At 59.8% G+C, this 17,755-nt stretch overlaps 1 protein-coding gene across 1 annotated transcript in view; it reads left to right on the forward strand.

The window, feature by feature from the left end:
- The first annotated feature begins 8,785 nt into the window (after positions 1 to 8,785).
- DGKZ (diacylglycerol kinase zeta) overlaps positions 8,786 to 17,755 on the forward strand; it is a 31,363-nt gene continuing 22,393 nt past the window's right edge. The window contains 6 exon segments of the mRNA XM_056346103.1: positions 8,786 to 13,462; positions 13,464 to 13,657; positions 14,454 to 14,562; positions 15,255 to 15,350; positions 16,128 to 16,205; positions 16,544 to 16,600. Of these exon segments, the coding sequence (XP_056202078.1) occupies positions 12,755 to 13,462; positions 13,464 to 13,657; positions 14,454 to 14,562; positions 15,255 to 15,350; positions 16,128 to 16,205; positions 16,544 to 16,600 (1,242 nt within the window). The 5' untranslated portion in view covers positions 8,786 to 12,754.

The following is a 17,755-nucleotide window of genomic DNA, read 5'->3' on the forward strand; positions in this document are numbered from 1 at the left end:
GCATCCCGCTCCCCAGTACGTCCTCTGGCCTGGGGCCAGGAGATGCGGACCCCTGCCCACAAGTTTTTTTGTTGTTTGGACGCTGGAGGAAACAGATGCAGTGGGGGCAGATGTTGGAGGGGCCCCAAGAAAGGTGCTCCCCTTCTGCGCTGGATCACGGGGAGCTTTGCTCCCTGGCTGGCGGTGGGTCGGGGCTCCCAGGGCTCAGTGCCCGTGCACGGGAGCCGGAGGGTTGGGAGCAGTGAGCTGCCCTGCCCTGCCCAAACAGTGCTCCTCCATGCAAGGCTTGGCAAGTGCCCTCACGATTTATTTGAAAGTCAAATCCATGCCTAGAGCCAGCGGTCAAGGTGTAGGCTGCCAGGAGCCCAGCTGGCGCAGGAGAGGAGGGAGGGAAACAGGGCTCCCTCTCTGTGCCAAGCTTGCCCCATTCCCAAGTTGTGTGCCCCATGGAAGCGCAGGGCCCGGGCACCCTTAGGCTCTTGCAGCCAGCTGGGTCGGGCTTGAGGTGACTCTGGACTGGGCTGGGTTAGTATCCCAGAAGCCTGAGTGCGGTGCTTGATGTTTGCTGGCTGGCTCTGAACCGGCCTTGCTGACCCCAGCTCTGTGGGCACGTTGCCGGCATTCGCCTCCACGGCTGATGGCAGCAGTGGCATGGGTGCCGTTGGGGCCCCAGGGTCTGCAAACACCGAGAGCATGGGCTGGAGGGGGATGGCACTGGGGCAGCAAAGCCATGGAGGGGGAGGATGGTGCCATGTGCTGGGCGGCCAGGTGTGTTTATGGGGAGGGCTTGCTGACCACTCTCTTTGTGTCCCTAGACTCCACCTGCCCCACAAAGGTGTCTTCCCTTGTCTCCAGGGCAGCCAGCCCGGCCGATGGGGATCCAGGAGGATAAAGCACCGGCCGGCGGTGTATAAGTATGTGGTATTTTTATTGGCTTGCACAGGCTGTGCAGTCCCAGCAGCTGCTGCAACGTTTCTGCTCAAGAGCTCTCCTCCCTCCCACCCACGTCTCGCCCCATGTCACCCTTCTGTGTCTGCACTAACCGAGGCGGCCGGAGGCTGGGCTGCCTGCCTGCTGCCTGTGTCACTAACCCTGACCTAGAGGGCAGCTCGCTGACAGACTTTCATCAGCCCTCATTTGGCTGGTGCTTGGGGTGAAGGTCAGCTGAGGACTTGCTCCTTCCCATCCTAGCCATCGCACCTGTGCATGCTGTGCGCTTTGAAGACTAAGATGACAACACTGAAGGGGTGGCTTAGCCAAGTGGCCAAAGCAACCTGGTGTTCAGTGGGGCTGGGGCTGCAGACAGGGTGGGAAACCAGGGCCTCGAGGGGTGGTCACCATTGCTGGGATATAGCTGCTGTGTGGGAGCTGGTACCGAGGCTGGCCATGGTGCTGGGGGCTCCCGAGGAGGTGTGGAGGTGTCTGGGCTTCGGCGCAGGCTCCCCACGCCATGGGCTGTGTGGGGCAGCACATCGGTGCGGTCAGGACTTGGCTGCGCTTGTGCGAGCGCGGCGCGAAGAGCCCCGGCTGGGGGCTGCTGCTTCCTCGCTTCTGCTAAACCGTGTCGCTGCCTTCGCCCCGGCCGCGTGGCATCCCGGACCTTCCCGGTTCCCTGCTTGGGTGACCTCGGGAGCACCGTGGTTGGAGGTGTTAGGGGCGAGAGGCAGTGTGGCGGGTTCGTGCCCGTGGTGGGGCGGCGGTGGGTTTTGGCGAGGCTCAGCACACGTGGGTTGAATGCCACAGGGCACGGGCGCTCTGCTCTGCACCCCCGGCCTTTCCCCGGGGCTCGCTTCAGCTGGGTGCTGTTGCACAGCCCCTCTGCAGGGTCGCTGGCCTTGTCTCCTGGTTTTGCTTTCCTCTCTTTGCAAAGCATCTGCACGGGTTTGTTTTTTTTCCCCTGCCGCGGGTGAAGTGGCTGGTGAGTTTGCTGGTGTAAGCTTGTCGGCCGCTGCCGCGGGCTGGCTGATGCTCAGAAGCAAACCTGCAGCCAAGGCAGCTGATAGCCAGCTCGCCGCTGCGTGGGCTTGCGTGTCCCGGTAGCACTCGGAGCTGCGCAGCGGCACCCGCCGGCCTCTGTACCTGGAGCCTGCATTGCTCCCCTGCTCCGGTGGTCTCCAGAGTGGCCGGTGTCAGCCGGTGGGAGCAGGAGCGGGGAAGCTCGGGGAGCAGAGCGAGGCAGCCCTGCGCTCCTGCCCTCTGAAGCACTAGCCCATGCTGGGAAGGTGGAGAGCGGGCTGCTGTCTGCACCGGCAGCACCTCTTCCCCTGGGATCTCCCCTCCAAAGGATGGCGGCAGAAAAGAGCCCGCTGGAGAAGCTGGCAGCCGTGGGGGCATTGGGATGGGAGAAGAAAAGGAAGCGCGTGAGGGCAGATACACGGAGGGTGCTTAGAACTAAAAGGGTGGAGGAGAAAAAAAATCAATTCTTCCTCCTGCCCTCCGTTAGCAGCAGAGGGACAAGCTGACATTTAGCAAGGCCAAGGAGTAATAGATTTAACATTGTTAAAAGGAGTTACTTTAATTTTGACATGGGGTGGGAGAGAAAAAGACTGGGTAGGTCACTGCCAGGAGGTGAAAAAGTGAAACCAAAGATTAGACCTGATATCAGTAACAGGGTCACAGTTAAACCAACAAATGCCTTTCTGGTGGCAAGTTGGCATGTGCTTTGCTTAGTCACGAGGTCATGATGAAGCTCGGGATGCAGAAACAGGAGGTGTCTTTCCTGTCTTAGCCTCAGGCATTGCGGTGGGGGGTGATCTCGGGGGTTTCTTGGGGGTGCTGAGCAGTCCCTTCCTTGCAGACACCTGCAGGGGCTGCTGCTTACGGGGGGCGGTTTCAGCTGCATGCGACCAGGGTCTCCGGGCTTGGGAAGCCCTGCTCAGGGCTACATGGGGCGGGGGAGCCCCTCGGCTCGGAGCAGTGGTTTCTGCTTGAGCACGGCAGGCTGAAACCTGTGACAGCAGCGTGGGGAGCTGGAGGTCTCCCCCACCGCCCGTTCATCTGTGCGTGTTTGCCCTCACCCTGCAAGGTGGTCTTAGGAAGTCATGGGGGGAAGGAGGAGAAGAGCAGCAGGATGCCTGGCTGGCTTGAGGAAAGGGCTGTTGGGCTTCCCACTCCTGCTGCCTCCAGGGAAAGGGACTCGGAGAACTGGTGACCTGGTCTCTTGCTGGTCTGCTTGACTTGGAAGGGATTTTGGGGCCAGCTAGACTCAGCCCTGGGCATCCCTCTGGGCCATTTCTGTTGGCAAGTCTAGGTCATGCTGGCCTAGAAGGGGGGCAGGGGGTGGTGAGGAGCAGCAGGCGGTGTCAGTAGGGGTCTCTGCTGTGCATAAACCGTGGGGGACTGGGAGAACAGGGTGGGCATGGGGCAGCTGGAGAGAAACTGGAAGCTTGGACACTTCCCTGGCAGTGTTCCAGGCCAGGCTGGATGGGGCTTGGAGCAACCCGGGCTGGTGGGAGGTGTCCCTGCCCGTGGCGGGGGGTGGGAACTGGATGGTCTTTAAGGTCCCTTCCAGCCCAAACCATTCTGTGATTCTATGATAAGCTGGAGATGGGGCTGGGGAGGAACAGCATGTATCTCTTACCAGCCTTCTTTGCTTTGGATGAGCAGCCAGTTACAGCATTTTAATGTCCTCTTTGATAAAACATCCTGCCAGCCTCAGCAACCGCGTCTTAATAGCGATGGATTGGGGCTGTTCTAGGGACCCCTCCACAGCTTCTCCTCCTCCTGTGGTCACAGATGGAACGTGCTGTCGTGCTGGACTTGGCAGTCTTGGGTTAATGGTTGGACTTGATGATCTTAAGGGTCTTTTCTAACCTAAATGATTCTACAGCAGTTTGGCTGCCCTGGGGCTGCGAGGGCACTGGGACTTGTTCAGCTGCCAGTGGCAGCGGGCCCTTTCCTGGTACTGGGGAGTCCGAAGGACCCGTACCCTGTGTAGGGAAAGGGACAGAGCCCTCCATCCTTCAGCAGCTGCTGGGTTTGAGGGGAGAGGGCTGAGCAGGGGTGAGCATCTCCCCTGGGCATCTCCAGCTCCCCTTCCCCTCGGGTGCTGTGCAGAAAGGGCCGAGCGCAATCCCCGCAGCAGCTCCGGCAGCGGAGAGGTTTGCTCACGTGTCCTCGCCTGCTGCTTCGCAAAGGCCACTTGCTGCTTCTGCCGTGACAGAGGCGGCAGCGGCGGTGGCGCAGCCTTTGGGCATGGCTCCCATCTGGTTAATGGTTTCCTGTGAAGCATTTTCAGAGATACCCATCGGGGAAGGCAGCCGGCGCCTTCGCCATGCTGGCAGCCACCTCCCGCCTGTTCTGTTCTGATCCTTCTGCTGTGCCTCCCCCCAGGCCCCCAGGAGCGCTGGGCACGGTCCAAGCACGCGGAGGAGGGGAGCTCCCTGTCTAGTTTGAGCTTGCAAAGGCGAGGGGCAGGGGCAGGCAGGAGGCGGCAGGGTGTGAAAGGACAAGGTCCCAGCTGCGGCTGGCCATGCTGACTCACCACAGCCACGTGTGTGGCTGTCCCATCGGGTAAATGACCGAAATAACAATAGCTGGTGACTCACACCATGCAGGCACCGGGGAGCGAGCTGGCCGGCCGCTGACCCCCACTTCCCCGCTCTGCGAAGGCCAGGGTGGAGATGGGTGCCGTAGCCCCAGAAGGGAGCCGGGTTGTGTTTGGCCGTCCCTGGGGGTGGCGGGGACCCGGAGAGCGGCAGAGCGTCATGGGGAAATCCACAGCCCGGCGGTGGGAGGTCCCATGGCGGGGTTTGCAGCAGCAAGGGGAGGTAAAAAGCTCCGAGTGCGGAGGCTGCCCAGCCACCGTCCATAACTCAGGAGAAAGCTGGGCATGGGCACAGGCACCCCGCAGCCGCAGCTCGGCTCTCCTCCGCCATGCAAACCTCGTTCTCGGGTCCCAAGGCAGTGGGACAGGATCCCCTCCGAGGCGGGTTCCTCCTTTTGCCGCTCCTTGGGCAGCGGTGGCATGGCCTGGCTGTAGCTGGGTGCTCGGAGGGCAGCGGGGTGCTGGGGGAGCACCCCTCTCTGTCCGGGCCCTTGCCGGTGCATGCGCCTCCAGCCGGGGCCGAGCCGGCCTTGGGGCTGCTGGCGGAGGAAGTGCAGTTGGTTATTTTAACAAGCGCTGACAGGGTTTGCAGCGCGGGGAGGAGGCGGAGGGAGAAGCCAGCGCTCGCTCTCCAAACTAGGACTTGGTTGGGGAGGGCTGGCTCACCGCCGCCGCACGGCCACCACCGCCCGCTCGGCACCCACGGGGACCCCCGCGCCGCGCCAGATCAGGTCACGGGGGCTTCTCCCCACGCTCGCCCCTTCTCTCCTCTTCCTCCTCGTCCCCCACCTTTGCTGCTTTTGTTTGTGCCGAGGGTGGGAGGGGGCCGGGGGGGAGCCAGCCCTTTGGTGGGGGCTGTGGTCTGAGCAGCTCCCAGTCCCATCCCGCTGGGGAAGGGCAGGGGGGAGCGGACCCTGCGGTCATCTCCAAGACCCTTAGCCTTCCCTCTCGAGTCGTGTTTGCTGCCAGGGGCTGGCGAGGGGCTACGAGCGGTCCCTGGGGCTGAGGCGGGGGCTCGCGGACCGCAGCCACCCTGGTGCTTCCCTGGGGTCTGTCCCCCTGCCAGAGGTGCATTTCCAGCTGCCCGGTCCACTCTTGTGATGCTGGCTGCAGCCTGCCGGGCCGTATGGCACGTGGGTGGCAGCGGGAAATCCGCAGGTGCGGAGGGCGGCAGCGTGGGCAGTCAGCCTGTGCCCCGGCACCCCTGGAGCCCAGCCGCTTGGCCTGGGGTAGCTTAGGGAAGCAGGACAGACTGGAGGGCTTCTGGCATCTCCTCTGGTGCTGGTGGCAATGAGGTTCCCTGCTTCTGCTGGGAGCAGTGGGATGCCCTTCCAGATCCCTGCCATGGGCTCCCATCTTCCGTTATCAGTGCCTGTGGCTGAGCACCTGAGGCTCTCTTGGCTTTGCTTCGGGAGGTGCAGGGACTCCCCCCAGCCCAGCCATCACTGCCTCTGCTCTGCATCTGCCACGCTGCAGCTTTTATCTTTACACCAGGTTCGGCACCTCCTCCCTGGGGCTGCTGCCCCGGGCAGATGCTCTGTGTTGGCCTGCCCGGAGCAGCACCATGCTGGGATGTCATCCCTGTGCCAGGACGTTGTCCCTGCCTGCTGGGGGAAAACTCTGGGGCTGCTCGAGGAGTTTGGATCAGACAGCTGGGCTGCAGGACTGACCTACCTTTAAATAGCACATCCCTTGTGTCCCTCCTCTGTGGCAGGCATGGAGCTGTGCGAACTAAAGGAGGGGACCAGCCCTGGGGAGGATGGTGGGAATCTGCTAAAGAAACCGCGGGCTGGGCACCCAAACCGCCGGGGCACCCTGCCGAGCACCCCTGCCGCTTTGCTTCATGCACGTTGCTCTGCAAAGGGAGCTCAGAGAAAAGAAACTCTTAAAATCTTTCCCAGCCTGTGTCGCTGGTCCTGCTGATGGGACCAAAATAGAAAGTGCATGGACGGCCTCTCCCCTGACCCCTGCTCTGCCGCAGCCCCACACGCTGATGCTGGGGGCTCACCCGCTGATGGTGGGGGCTCACCCTCTGCCTTTCATCTCTGGTTAATTCGCTGCCCGAGGCTGTCGGTCGTGCTGTTTGGCTTCCCAGCCAAACAGTGACAGATTGTTTAAATCAGTGCTGTCAGGTTTCTTGATAACCAGGAGGCAGATTATTTACTGTAGTGGCAAATAAACTTCATAATGTTATGATGGTGGAAAATTGTCAAGGGATATGAACGCCCAGAGTCAGCCCAGGAACCTCCAAGGAGATGGCTTTAAATTAAGGCAAAACACTGTCTTCCATGGAGTTTGGGAAGGAAATCATATTGTTGTAATGGGAACGTTACTCTGAGCCTTAGGGCTGGCAAACTTGACTTTATGAAGTGTCAGTGGAGGCTCTGAGCTCGTCTGGCAGAAGTGCCTTAGAGCACATCTCGGGTTCAGCCGGAGAAGGTGATGAAGGGGAGGTGACACCAGGGCATCATGCAGAGTGTGGGGAGAGGCAGGGTGGAGCTGCCACTAGAAGGATGTTGGGGTTATGCTAGAAACTGTAAAAAAAACCAAAAAAATTCTCAGGCCCTTCTGCTCCCAGCCCCTGCTCTTCCCAGCAAACCCAGCCTGAGAGCGTTTTCTTAAGAAGGGCTGGGCGTGAGGCTGGGATGACTGATCGCTTTTGCCTTGCCTGGCCTGGGGCAGTGCGAGGCAGTGGGGACCATGCTCGGGTCACTGTGTGGCCTTGGGCAGGTCCTTCCACCTGGCTTTGCCCCTCGGAGGAGTTTCCTGTGACAAGCTGCAAAGACATGGTGTTTTGTTCCCTTGCCTTGCCTACAACCCCCCTGCAAGGCAGGTGCCGGTGGTCCCTGGTGCTGTGTCCATCCTCCTGCCTTGCTTGTTCAAAGAAGGTGGCTTAGAGGCTGCATCGTCCTCCCTGTGGTGTCTTCAACTCCTGACAGGGTGTGAATAGCCAGAAGATGGTGGGGGGTTCAAGTCAGTGGCTGTGTGTCATCCCTGATGCAGAGCGTGTGGTGCCCAGCCCGGGGCAGTGGCAGTCAGCGGTGATGCTGAACCGGTGCTGTGGAGCTGGGGCTGCCAGCTGGGCTGTGCCAGGGAAGTCCTGCCCCTGAAATAAAGCACGTGGGCAAGTTTTGCTTCTGGCCATCTTGTGCAGATAGCCCATTGCCCTTTCATGTCTGGGGTCTGCCGGGTGTTTGGGCCGGGGCCGCAGTGCTGGCACTGCTGCAACGCCTGGAGCAGGGGTGTCTGTGGTGGGAGCAGGCGGCTGTGAGCCGTGCTCTTGCTCGGCCACGTGCAGGATGGGTACAGAAAGGCCACGCTGACATAGCTGCCCATCCCTCGTGAAGCACTGCTGTCCTGGGGCCTCCAGGCTGGTCAGGCGAAGTGCCCAGTAACACCCAGTAGCCTTGGCAGGGGCTCCCGGCAGAGCACAGCGCTGCGGCCACACGTGCAGACCTCTGGATGAGGAGGAGGTCCTCTGCAGCTGCGTGCCTGTGGCCACCGGCTGGTTTCTAAGCCCTTGCCTTGCTTTCTCACTAGGAGGGAGGTCTGAGGTGCTCTGGATCAAAGCCGGGGCTCACTGAGAGATAGGTGGAGGGGACATGTCCCCTCTTGAGCACCCTGCAAGGGCTGGGAGCTGCCTTCTGCAGCCTGGAGAGGCAACTTTAAGGTTGCGGCAGTAATCTCCTCCTCCGCAGTATGAGGGTGACAGTGCAATTGAGGATGTCCTTGGCCGCGGTTTGCCCTGGGAATGTCATGCTCTTGCAGCTCGGGAGCCTGGGAGCGAGGTGCTGTGGCCTCTGTAGGCGGTGCCACTTGTTGCAGTAGATCAAATGAATGAATCCTAAAATAGAAGGTGAGAGCAGCCCCTCACGATGCTTTGAAAAGCTCGTGGTTTAGATGGAGCCTCCCTGCTCACGTGCGAGGGGGAGCCGCATCTCCCTGCTGGTGCTGGACCTGGCACGGGGCAGCTCCTGACTCTGGTTTATTTGCGTGATGTAGGAGAGGTTACAGCTGGGCTGGAAATTTTGAGGTGGAAACAAACTGAGCAGTTTGGGAACTCGCTGATCACGGCTCACCTCACTGCAACCAAAACCCTGAGGGCTGTACCACATCTTGACCAGCGTGCTCCCTTCCCCGTCTGGTGCAGGGACACCTTCCTCAGCACACCTCTTCTGGGCAGGCTGCTCCTCGTAGCGCATGGCGGGGGGGAGGGGGGCTGGCCCGGGGGGCAGAGGGAGAGGAGAGGTCAGTGACCAACACCTGGGAGCAGGATGGGTGAGCAGGAACAGGATCTCGGCAGGAGCGGTGTGGGGACAGCGGCATGCCTGGAAAGATGGGAGTGTCGTAACGCTGAAGCGTGGGATGGAAGCCGAGGCTGAAGGCAAGTGGTGGTATGTCAGCAGGGTGGGGATGAGCAGCAGCTCCCTGGATGGGCTCCGGGGCTTTTGTCCCTCCGCTGTCCTGGCAGGGAGGAGACAGAAAGGCAGAAGCCTAGGAGATCTTGGTGCCATGCAAGGGTGGCTATTAATAACACTTACACTTTCCATGTGGTTGAGCTGTGCAAGTCAAGCGTCCTTGCCAAGGGAAGACAGCTTGTAAGCTGAAACGAGCTCCTGCTTGCATGCTGCCAGCTCTGGTGCCGCAGCAGCTCCCTGGCACCCGCAGCGAGCCGGGACGCTGCAGCGCAGCCAGCTGCCATCAGGATGGGTGCTCGTCACGGAGCAGGCTGAAGCTCTTGGGCTCATTTCCCTTGCTGTAGCCCCGTGGTTGGAAAAAATGCTTTCCAGCCGACTAGCTGGAGGTTTGCTGAAAGGTCAGGAGGAGCTGATGGTGTTTTTCAGGTCCAGACTTTTCTAGGGCTCAAGGCGTGTGCATTGTGCTGCTGGCAGTGTCCTGCAGTAGGGTCCCCTTGCCACCCTTGGTGCCAGGGGAGGGGTGCCAGATTTGGCACTGTGTGAGGGTAACCTGGGATCTCTCTTGCTTCTGGGCAGGAGTAGACCAGGCTGCTGGCGGGACAGAGAGAATAATAACGTAGAGGAAGAGCCAAGCAGGCATATGGCACGGCATCCCTCTACATGTCTAGGGGCACAGGGGGCCTGTCCAGTATGGTACTTGGGAGTTTTTTTGAGGCTAGTGAAGCAAGGCAGAATGATGGAGCTGAGTATCAAGATGCTCCTCCTGAGGTGGGCAGAGCCTGTGCCTTGAGGGACACTGTGTGTTTAGGCCCAGGGTTCAGCCTGTCTGGTTTTGGAGCCACCACCGCCACAGGAGGGCTGGCTGCCGGCTGTCCAGAGAGCAGGATCTCCCCGATCATGGATCAACCGATCCATGAGCTCTGCATCCACTGAAGTTACAAGATGTGCATTTTTCCTCTTACGATCCCTCTCTTGACTTTCCAAGGGCATTTAGATCCTGCTGCCAAGGTTAACTCTGTCTTCAGAGTCAGAGGCTGCAGCTTGCTCTGAGTGCCCCGGGAGCAGCATCTCTCTCGGTCCCCAGTTCTGGAGGAGAGCACCGCTGCCTGCCTGCACTCGGGAACACGCTCCCGCTTCAGCAGCGTCTCTGCCCACTGATGCCAGGCAGGGAGCGTAGGAGGCTGAGAGCTCCGAGGGGTCTGGTTATGAAAAAAACACCTCCCAAGAGCTCTGATTGCAGATCATGAGCAGATCAGAGCTGCTGTCTCCTTCCTCGTTCACGGAAGGAGATGGAAATGATAGTGTGTAGCTGCTGGTAAGTAGAGTTGATATTCTAGTGCATGCAGCGGTACTTCCCTTCCCTTCCACCCTGCAAATGCCAGGCTGCTGCTGCCCGGCCTCCTTGCCAAGCCGAGCCACGCAGGCTGCAGGGCAGGCACAGGGGACAGCTCTCGGTCTCGGCAGCAAAGAGTGGAGATCCCAGAGATGTTCTGCTGCCAGGCCAGGGGCTGCCAGGGCTTGGCTCCTCTCCGCCCAGAGCGTGGTTCCCTGGCTGCTCTGCTGGCACCCCGGCAGTGTGTCCCTCTGCTCCGCCAGCGGTAGCTCTCGGCACCCGTGATACACCCTTTGGATCTGGGGTTGGAAGTAGGTTGCGAGGGAAGGGGATATCTTCACCCATCACATCTGTGCTACCACGTGCTGCTGTTGTGGGTTCTCAGATGATTGCCTGCTAATAACCTTCACCACTGGTGGCCAGAGTGTGAGTCCATGTGCTACTTGCAGACAGTCCTGAAGATAAAAAGGGCCATAATCAGCTAGTACCCAAACATAAATGTCAAGCCAAGGTTGTTCTAGCAGATTTCCTTGCAAGACTGTGGTGCAAAAAGGAAGGAAGCTGTCTTGAGAGATCTTCCTGCCCGTAGCAGCAGCTCAGCAAGCACCACAGCAGCTTCGTGCTACTGGAATATCTGGGGCAGGAGGGAGCATCGACTCAGCTCATTCAGAATGTACTGGGCAGTACATCTGCTGCAGCATGCTACACCCAGGCAACCTTCTCTCCCTGTTTTTTTTTAAGATGTTTTATTCGTTCAGACAGTTTTTAACACCTGCTGGTGGTGATGCAATTTACTGTGCATCACCCTGCAGGCAATGGGGAGAAGGGACAGGGACGGAGGGCTGCCGTGTTGGGGACAGGCTGGAAGCAAGGTGATCAGCAAAACATGCTTTTGCCCTCAGCAAAGCTGCACGGACCTCACTGGTGTGACAGTTAACCTGCCGGTGACCGAGTGCATTGCTTGCTGTGGTGGGACTTGAGAAATCCCTCTGGAGAGGTGGCACTTTGGTTTTGCTTTCAGTTCAACCAGGCTTTAGCTGCCCTGATGCTGCTTTCTGGAGGGCGTTGCTGTCCTGCCTTCCCTCCTTGTGCTACGGTACCGAGTACAGGCATGGTGCTGAGACTGTGGAATCTGAAGAACTGGCCTCCTTGCCTACCAGGCTGGAGGAGATCAAGCCAAGCCTGGCTTTCTCTAAAAATACAAACTTAGCTTTGTACTCATTGAAAATCAATAGAGGTACAGCCCAATGGGTTGCTTGTGCTACAAGCACTAAGCAGAAGCTCCAGTTGACAGCCTAGAAAATAAGACATATGTCCCATCTGACATGCATTTCCCAAACAAAAAGGGAAGCTTCTGAGAAATTTGTCTGTTTGTGTGGCCCTCGGGGCAGTGGGGGTTTGGGCCAGGGCGTTCTCCTGAAGGTCCTTTGGTATTGCTGACTTGCAAGCAAGTGCATAAAAGCACGTGAGGAGGGAGGAAGGCAGAAGCAAGCGGAGCAGATGCCACGGTGCTGAGCAGCGCGCCCGTACCCTCGTTGGTGACTAGAGGAGCTGCCTCATACGGCGTGGCAATTGTTGAGAGCGATGGTGGTGTGTGCCTGCAGGCTGCCGTGATCCAGAGTCTTGGGAGCAGTTGAAGAGCCAGGAGTTTGTTTCTACAAGCTGTAGGTCTTGGTGGTTGGTTTTGGTTTTTTTTTTTATGAGTTGCCCTCGAATAAATCCTCTCCATTTAGCGGCTGAAGAGAGGCAGTGGCTGGAGGGTGGGAAGCAAAGCACTAGCTCTGGGGAGGGGGCCGCTGGAGCTAGCCAGATTCAGCTCCTTCCGCTCCAGCCTTTGCATGCCGAGCCGCCAGCGCTGAAACTGCTGCAGCACCTTCCACCTGTGACCCAGGGCTTTCCAAGGACTGCTGCAGCACGCCGGCAGCCTGCCAAGCTCGGAGGGCTGGGCAGGGAAAGCTCGAGAGCCCTGGTGAAGCTCTTTCCACCAGGAGAGGGAAGTTTTGCGCAGGGCGAGTGGGATGATTTTCCTAGCTTTCCTCTGCGCTACTCCAGCTCTGCCAGCCTCCACCTCTTCCAGCCGGCTGCTACCAAATCTTCCTGCCCGGCTTTTCCTCGCCTGGTTGGTTTTCTGCTTTAAGATTCGCAAGGGCTCAGTTTCAATTTGCCGCAGATTTGGTAGGGCTGGTGCTTAGCCATAGTGGTTCCCGTGGGGAAACCAGGTGGACCAGCGCCAGGAGAGTAAGTCACTGGGGCGGGTTGGCACCTCGGGGTGCAGGGGCTCTGCCGATCCCACAGCAGCGAGCAGGGGGTGCCGAGGGTCCCGGCCAGGCAGTGACACCTGCCCTGCCATCGCAGCGCCCTGGGCTGAGCCATGAAACTCGGGGAGTAGGAGCCCCAGCAGTGCGTCTGCCCAGCAAGAGGGTCCCAGCCCTGCTGCATGCCCAGGGTGGCATCGCCATGTCCCCTGCTCCTGCCCTCCGTCCCCTGATGTCCCCACACCCGGGAACTCACAGGGGGGCCTATTTAATTCCTGGTCTCTGTGTTAACAGCCACCGTCCGGGTACGATGGACACCTTTTTTAGGTGGCACTTTGGGAGGAAGGGGCCGCGGCGTGGCAGCGCTGTGGCTGTGCCCGCGAGCAAGGCCAGACGACGTTCCCAGGCAGGGCTGCCCTCCGCCTCGCTGGCCCAGCGCCGCCGTGGCTCGGGCACCCCGCTGCCAGCCCTCTCCTGCTTGGGGCTGCCCCAGCGTGCTGGCCCCCGCCGTCGCTCCAGCACCACGCCGCCCTGCCTCAGCCCCCGGTTCGCCGTGCAGATGAAGCGCGGGGGCCGGGTGCGAGCCATCGATGCCCAGCTGGTGGGTCCATCCATCCTCCTGGCCAGCCTCATCCCTACTGGAGAGGGGGGGGACAGGGTGCCCCACACCGACAGCTCCAGATCTGAGTCTCCGGAGGATGACGATGGCATTGGCGCATCGGTGGGAGCGGAGCAGGGCCGGCACGGGTGGCGGGCAGAGGAGAGGTGGCTGCCCATGCTGCCCTGGCTGCGGCCGCTCCAGGCTGGGCTGCTGTCAAGGGGCCCCCGCTGCCTGCGGCGTGCCTCATCCCACCGCCTGCCCACCGAGTTCATGTGTGGCCGGGCCACCTACGGCTTGCCGGGCCACTACCCGCCGTCTCAGCCAGCGCCGGCGCTCCAGCGATGTCCCCCGGCCCGGGCTGCTCCCCTCTGGCCACCCACGGCTGCTGGCCCAGCGCTGCACGGGGGCGGCCGGAGCTGGGTGCCCCTCTGCCACCCTCCCTGAGTGCCTGGGTCCGGAGCCCACCCGCCACACCGCCCCGGATGGCTGGAGCCCCCGGCTGCTGTATGTATGCTGGCGGCGTGCGAGCGGGCGATGCCTCGGCGGGGGGGGGAGCCTGGGTGCAGGCCCAGGCTCGGCAGGGAGGGAGGGAAGGGGCTTGGTGATGTTGGCCCCAGCTGCCATTGGTGTCTTGCTGTGCTGCTCGCATCCCTTGAGCATCTCCCACTCGGACCAGTGCTACCTGTCAGTGCAGCCCCCTGGGGCTTGTGGGCATCCCCTACTGACAGCCCGGGGCTGGAGGGAGGGGGCAAGCCTGGTTGTGGGCTGGAGGTGCACGTGTTCTCCGGCTAGTTGGCTCTGCTGCTCCTTTCCTCCACTGTAGCACATCTGGGTTAGCCCCCAAAAACTAGCTGCTTTTTTTCCAGGCAGTTGTACTGGTCCCCAGAAATGCCCCAGGCTCTGAGGTGCCTTGGTGTGGGAGAGCTGCGGGGAGCCGGTGTGGGGCAAGGGCTCTGGGTTACACCACCACAGCCCGGTGGAGCGTCCCAGGCTGTTTTCCAATGGACCTGTAATCCCCCAGGGCTCTGACCCAGCAGGCTCAGGCTGTGCCTTTTGCTGGGTGCAGGGTGTCTTTAGCTGAGCCGCTGGCAATGTGGCCAGCACCTCTTCGTCCCACAAGGCTGCCTCACAGGAGCAGGTACTCCTCAGCTGGCAGTGCTGGAGATTCACCTCACTTCCAGCCGCTTGGTCCTGAGGATGCTTTTCTGCTCCAGCCTCACTGTACATCCCAGAAGCCGGTTGTGCTTTGCATGTATTCCTCCTCCCTCGATCTAATAGCCAGCCCTTCTTTGTCTTCCAGGAAAGCTATTGCCAAGTCCAGCCTCCAGCACATGGTAGCCCAGCCAAACCCTGCGCTAGCCCTGAGGAGTGACTCGGAGAGGCAGATACGCAGCACTGTGGACTGGAGCGTAAGTTGTAGCACGTTTTGCTGGGCGTTGCGTGGACTGGGCTGTCGGCCAAGAAGCAGCAGGCTCTTCCCAGGTGACTTTGGCTTTGACACATTTATGGCCTCCTCCGTTGCCACCAGCTGGTGCCGGCGTCTGTGCTGCTGGCATCGCCCCTTGATGCTGCAAGGAGAGGCTATGCAGGCACAGGCGGTTCCTGGGAGGGTGGTGTAGCTACTCCACTGCCAGCTCTTCTCCTTCTGGCAGCTGAGGTCTTCTGGGGCCAAGCAACAGGAGCAAGCCCCTGCCCCTTCACAGGCAAGCCCAGAAAGTTTTCAGCTGCACCCTGAGGTCATAGAAGCTGTTTCAGGAGAGTCCCCTGCACTGAATTTGTCCCGATGCTTCCTCTCTGGGGGTGATGGAAGCAGCTCCCCTGTGCAGAACGCTGCCACTGGGCTGTAGGTCTTGGAGTGGGTTCCCTGGGGCTCTCCCATTTCCAACGGGTGGGCACCACGGCAGCAGCTTCGTGAGGTTCCCTCTGTCCAGATGTTGGCCCTGGTTGTTCTGTGCATCTTGTCTCCTGGCTGGTACTTAGCTCCAACTTCCCACCCCGCAGCACTGTCCAGTATCTTTTCCCTTGCACAAAGCATTTTAGGGGCTCAGATGCCCATCTTGGGGGGTGCTGTCAGAGAAACGTGTTGTCCTGTGCCTTTCAGGAGACTGCGGTCTATGGGGAGCACATCTGGTTTGAGACCAATGTCTCTGGGGACTTCTGCTACGTTGGGGAGCAGAACTGTATGGCAAAGCTGCTGGTGAGTCACCTGGGGTCACCTGTGGATGCGGGCTGTGCTGCCACTTGGGGAGACCGTGACAGCCGTGATGTGTGCGGGGCTGGGGGGGCTACCAGGGTGGGGAGCTTGTCCATCCTGCCTCTGCGGGCTGGATGGCTGTGTCCCCAGTTTCTGCCAGTGCCAGTGCTCAGTTCACAATGGGAACCTGACGTGGAGCTGCCGCTCACCCGGAGGTGATGCGATGATTTTCCAGGGGGAGGCTGTTGAGATCATACGCCCTTAGAGGGACAGTCTGAATCCAAGACCTTTCAATAGAGGAGAAAAGTGAGCACTGGAGACCCAGGCCTGCTGCCTCCTGGCCCTGCAGGCAGCACTGTTGCACGGGGTTGTTGTAGTCCTCCCTCCCAGCTGGCAGGCTCCATCCTGCTGGTGGTGCAGGACACAGAGCACTGGTGCCATCCTGTGCCTGCCCGTGGGGCTTGCCATGGGAGCCCTCCAGGTGCCTCCCAGACCAGCTTTGATCCATCCTGCTCTCAGGCACTGTCAGAAGAGGCCAGGGACTGCAGGACAGGACAGCGGGAGAGCACCTCCCCGCTCCATCCCAGACTTGAGAGCATCCGCTCTAGGCACATGCTTAGATCCCTTCCCTTGCAAGGAGTGTAGGTTGTGTCTACCTTTCCTGTAGGACTTCTTCTGCGTCCTGAAATATATGGAAGAGTTGTGATGGAAGGCAGATTGCTGGGCTCTGAATGCTGCTAGTCACATGCATGTTTTTCCTCCCCTTTTCTCATCCTCCAGCAAAAACCTCTCTCCCGGCGTAAGTGTGCAGCCTGCAAGATCGTAGTGCATACACCCTGCATCGAACAGCTGGAGAAAGTGAGTAGAGAAACGTGTTATGCCCTCTCTGTGGCTGGGAAAGCTGTAACAGCCTTTTCCTGGGCAGCCCTTCCTCTTGAGTAGAGAAACACAGGAAGACTGGGGAACTGCAATATGTCATTGCCAAGAGGGGTCTTCTGAGGAGACAGTACCAAAAGGAGCATCTAGTGCCGTGATTGGGACCCCAGGCCCCGTTTTGTTCAGTAACAGAAATATGTGAGAGGTTTAGTGGCAAGCAGCAAACATCTCCAGGGCCTGCTGAAGTAAAATAAACTCTGGTAGGTTTCCTTCAGGTGTGATGGTTTTACTGATTGCTTTCACCTGTGTTCAATCTACAGATAAATTTCCGCTGCAAACCTTCCTTCAGGGAGTCAGGATCCCGGAACGTACGGGAGGTGAGAGTTGTGCCTCAGACGCTGCCCGCATCCTGCCTCGCTCTTTCCATTTTGGTGGCAGAGACATCAGATGCTGCCAGCGCGTTGCCCATCGTGTCGTGTCCTGGCTCCAAGGGAGCGGCACGGTGGGAGGGATGTTTCTTCGCAAGGCAGCAGCGCAGACGGGGAGTGAGGAGCTCGCAGGTGGCAAATGCAGAGCATCTTCTGGTTTGCCTGTTCTGAAGCACCTGCATCTGCACGGGGGGAACCTGCAAACTGTTTTCTGGGAGTTTCCCCCTTGTGCTGATCCCCAGGCGCACAGAGGAGGCTGTGGCAAGCAGCAGGTCCTCAAGTCCCCCACAATTTGGAAGGAAGCGGTAGGGGCTCACTTCTGGCTTTATCACTCAGCCCTGACTCGGCTGCCACAGGTACTCCAGGTAGCAGTGGAAGGTGCCCACAGAGGTGCTACAGGGCCCCTTTAGCCCATGTTTTAATGTACTGGGTGTAAGCGGTGGCCTGGGACCTGTCTGCTGAGCTGTGCTGGTGCAAGCATCCAGCCCCTCATGCTTCACCCCGCAGCCGGTGCAGCCAGCGCAGCCCACGCAGCGCTGTGCCGGGAGCACGGGGGGCTCAGTCGCAGGCCCCTTTGGTAACACAGCTGCTGTCCCCCCACCGCGTTGGTACTGGCACAGCGGCCGCAGTAGGGGAAAGGTAGTCGAACACAGGGCTGCCTGCTCAGAAGTGCCAGGGCAACCTGGCAAGGTGAAGCTTTCAGCATCGTTTTAAACCTTCCTTTCATCCTTGGCTTCTCCTGCCATGCCTCCTTCCCGCATCACTCCTAGCACAGCTCCTTTATTTGTCTTTCACTTACTTTTTGGGCTCTGCTGACAACTCTCTGCCTCCACTCAATCTTTTTTTCTCCTCTCCAGCCTCTACAGATTTCCTCTCCCTCCCCTTCCCTGGTTTTCCAGAAAACCAGATGATTTTCCTCCTTTTTCTCACAAACCCTGCTCCTCCATCCTGTCTTTCTAATACTACTCGGTTCCTCCAAGGGCTTTTCCCTCCTGTGTCCCTAGAAAGGTGCTGTCCTGGCCTTTGTGTCACCAGGGATCGCCTTTGGGGTCAGCCCTTTCCCTAGATGTGCCTGCTGGGACCCAGAGCTGAGCTCAGGGTACA

The sequence above is a fragment of the Falco biarmicus genome, chromosome 7 (genome assembly GCF_023638135.1).
Source record: "Falco biarmicus isolate bFalBia1 chromosome 7, bFalBia1.pri, whole genome shotgun sequence".
NCBI lineage: Eukaryota > Metazoa > Chordata > Aves > Falconiformes > Falconidae > Falco > Falco biarmicus.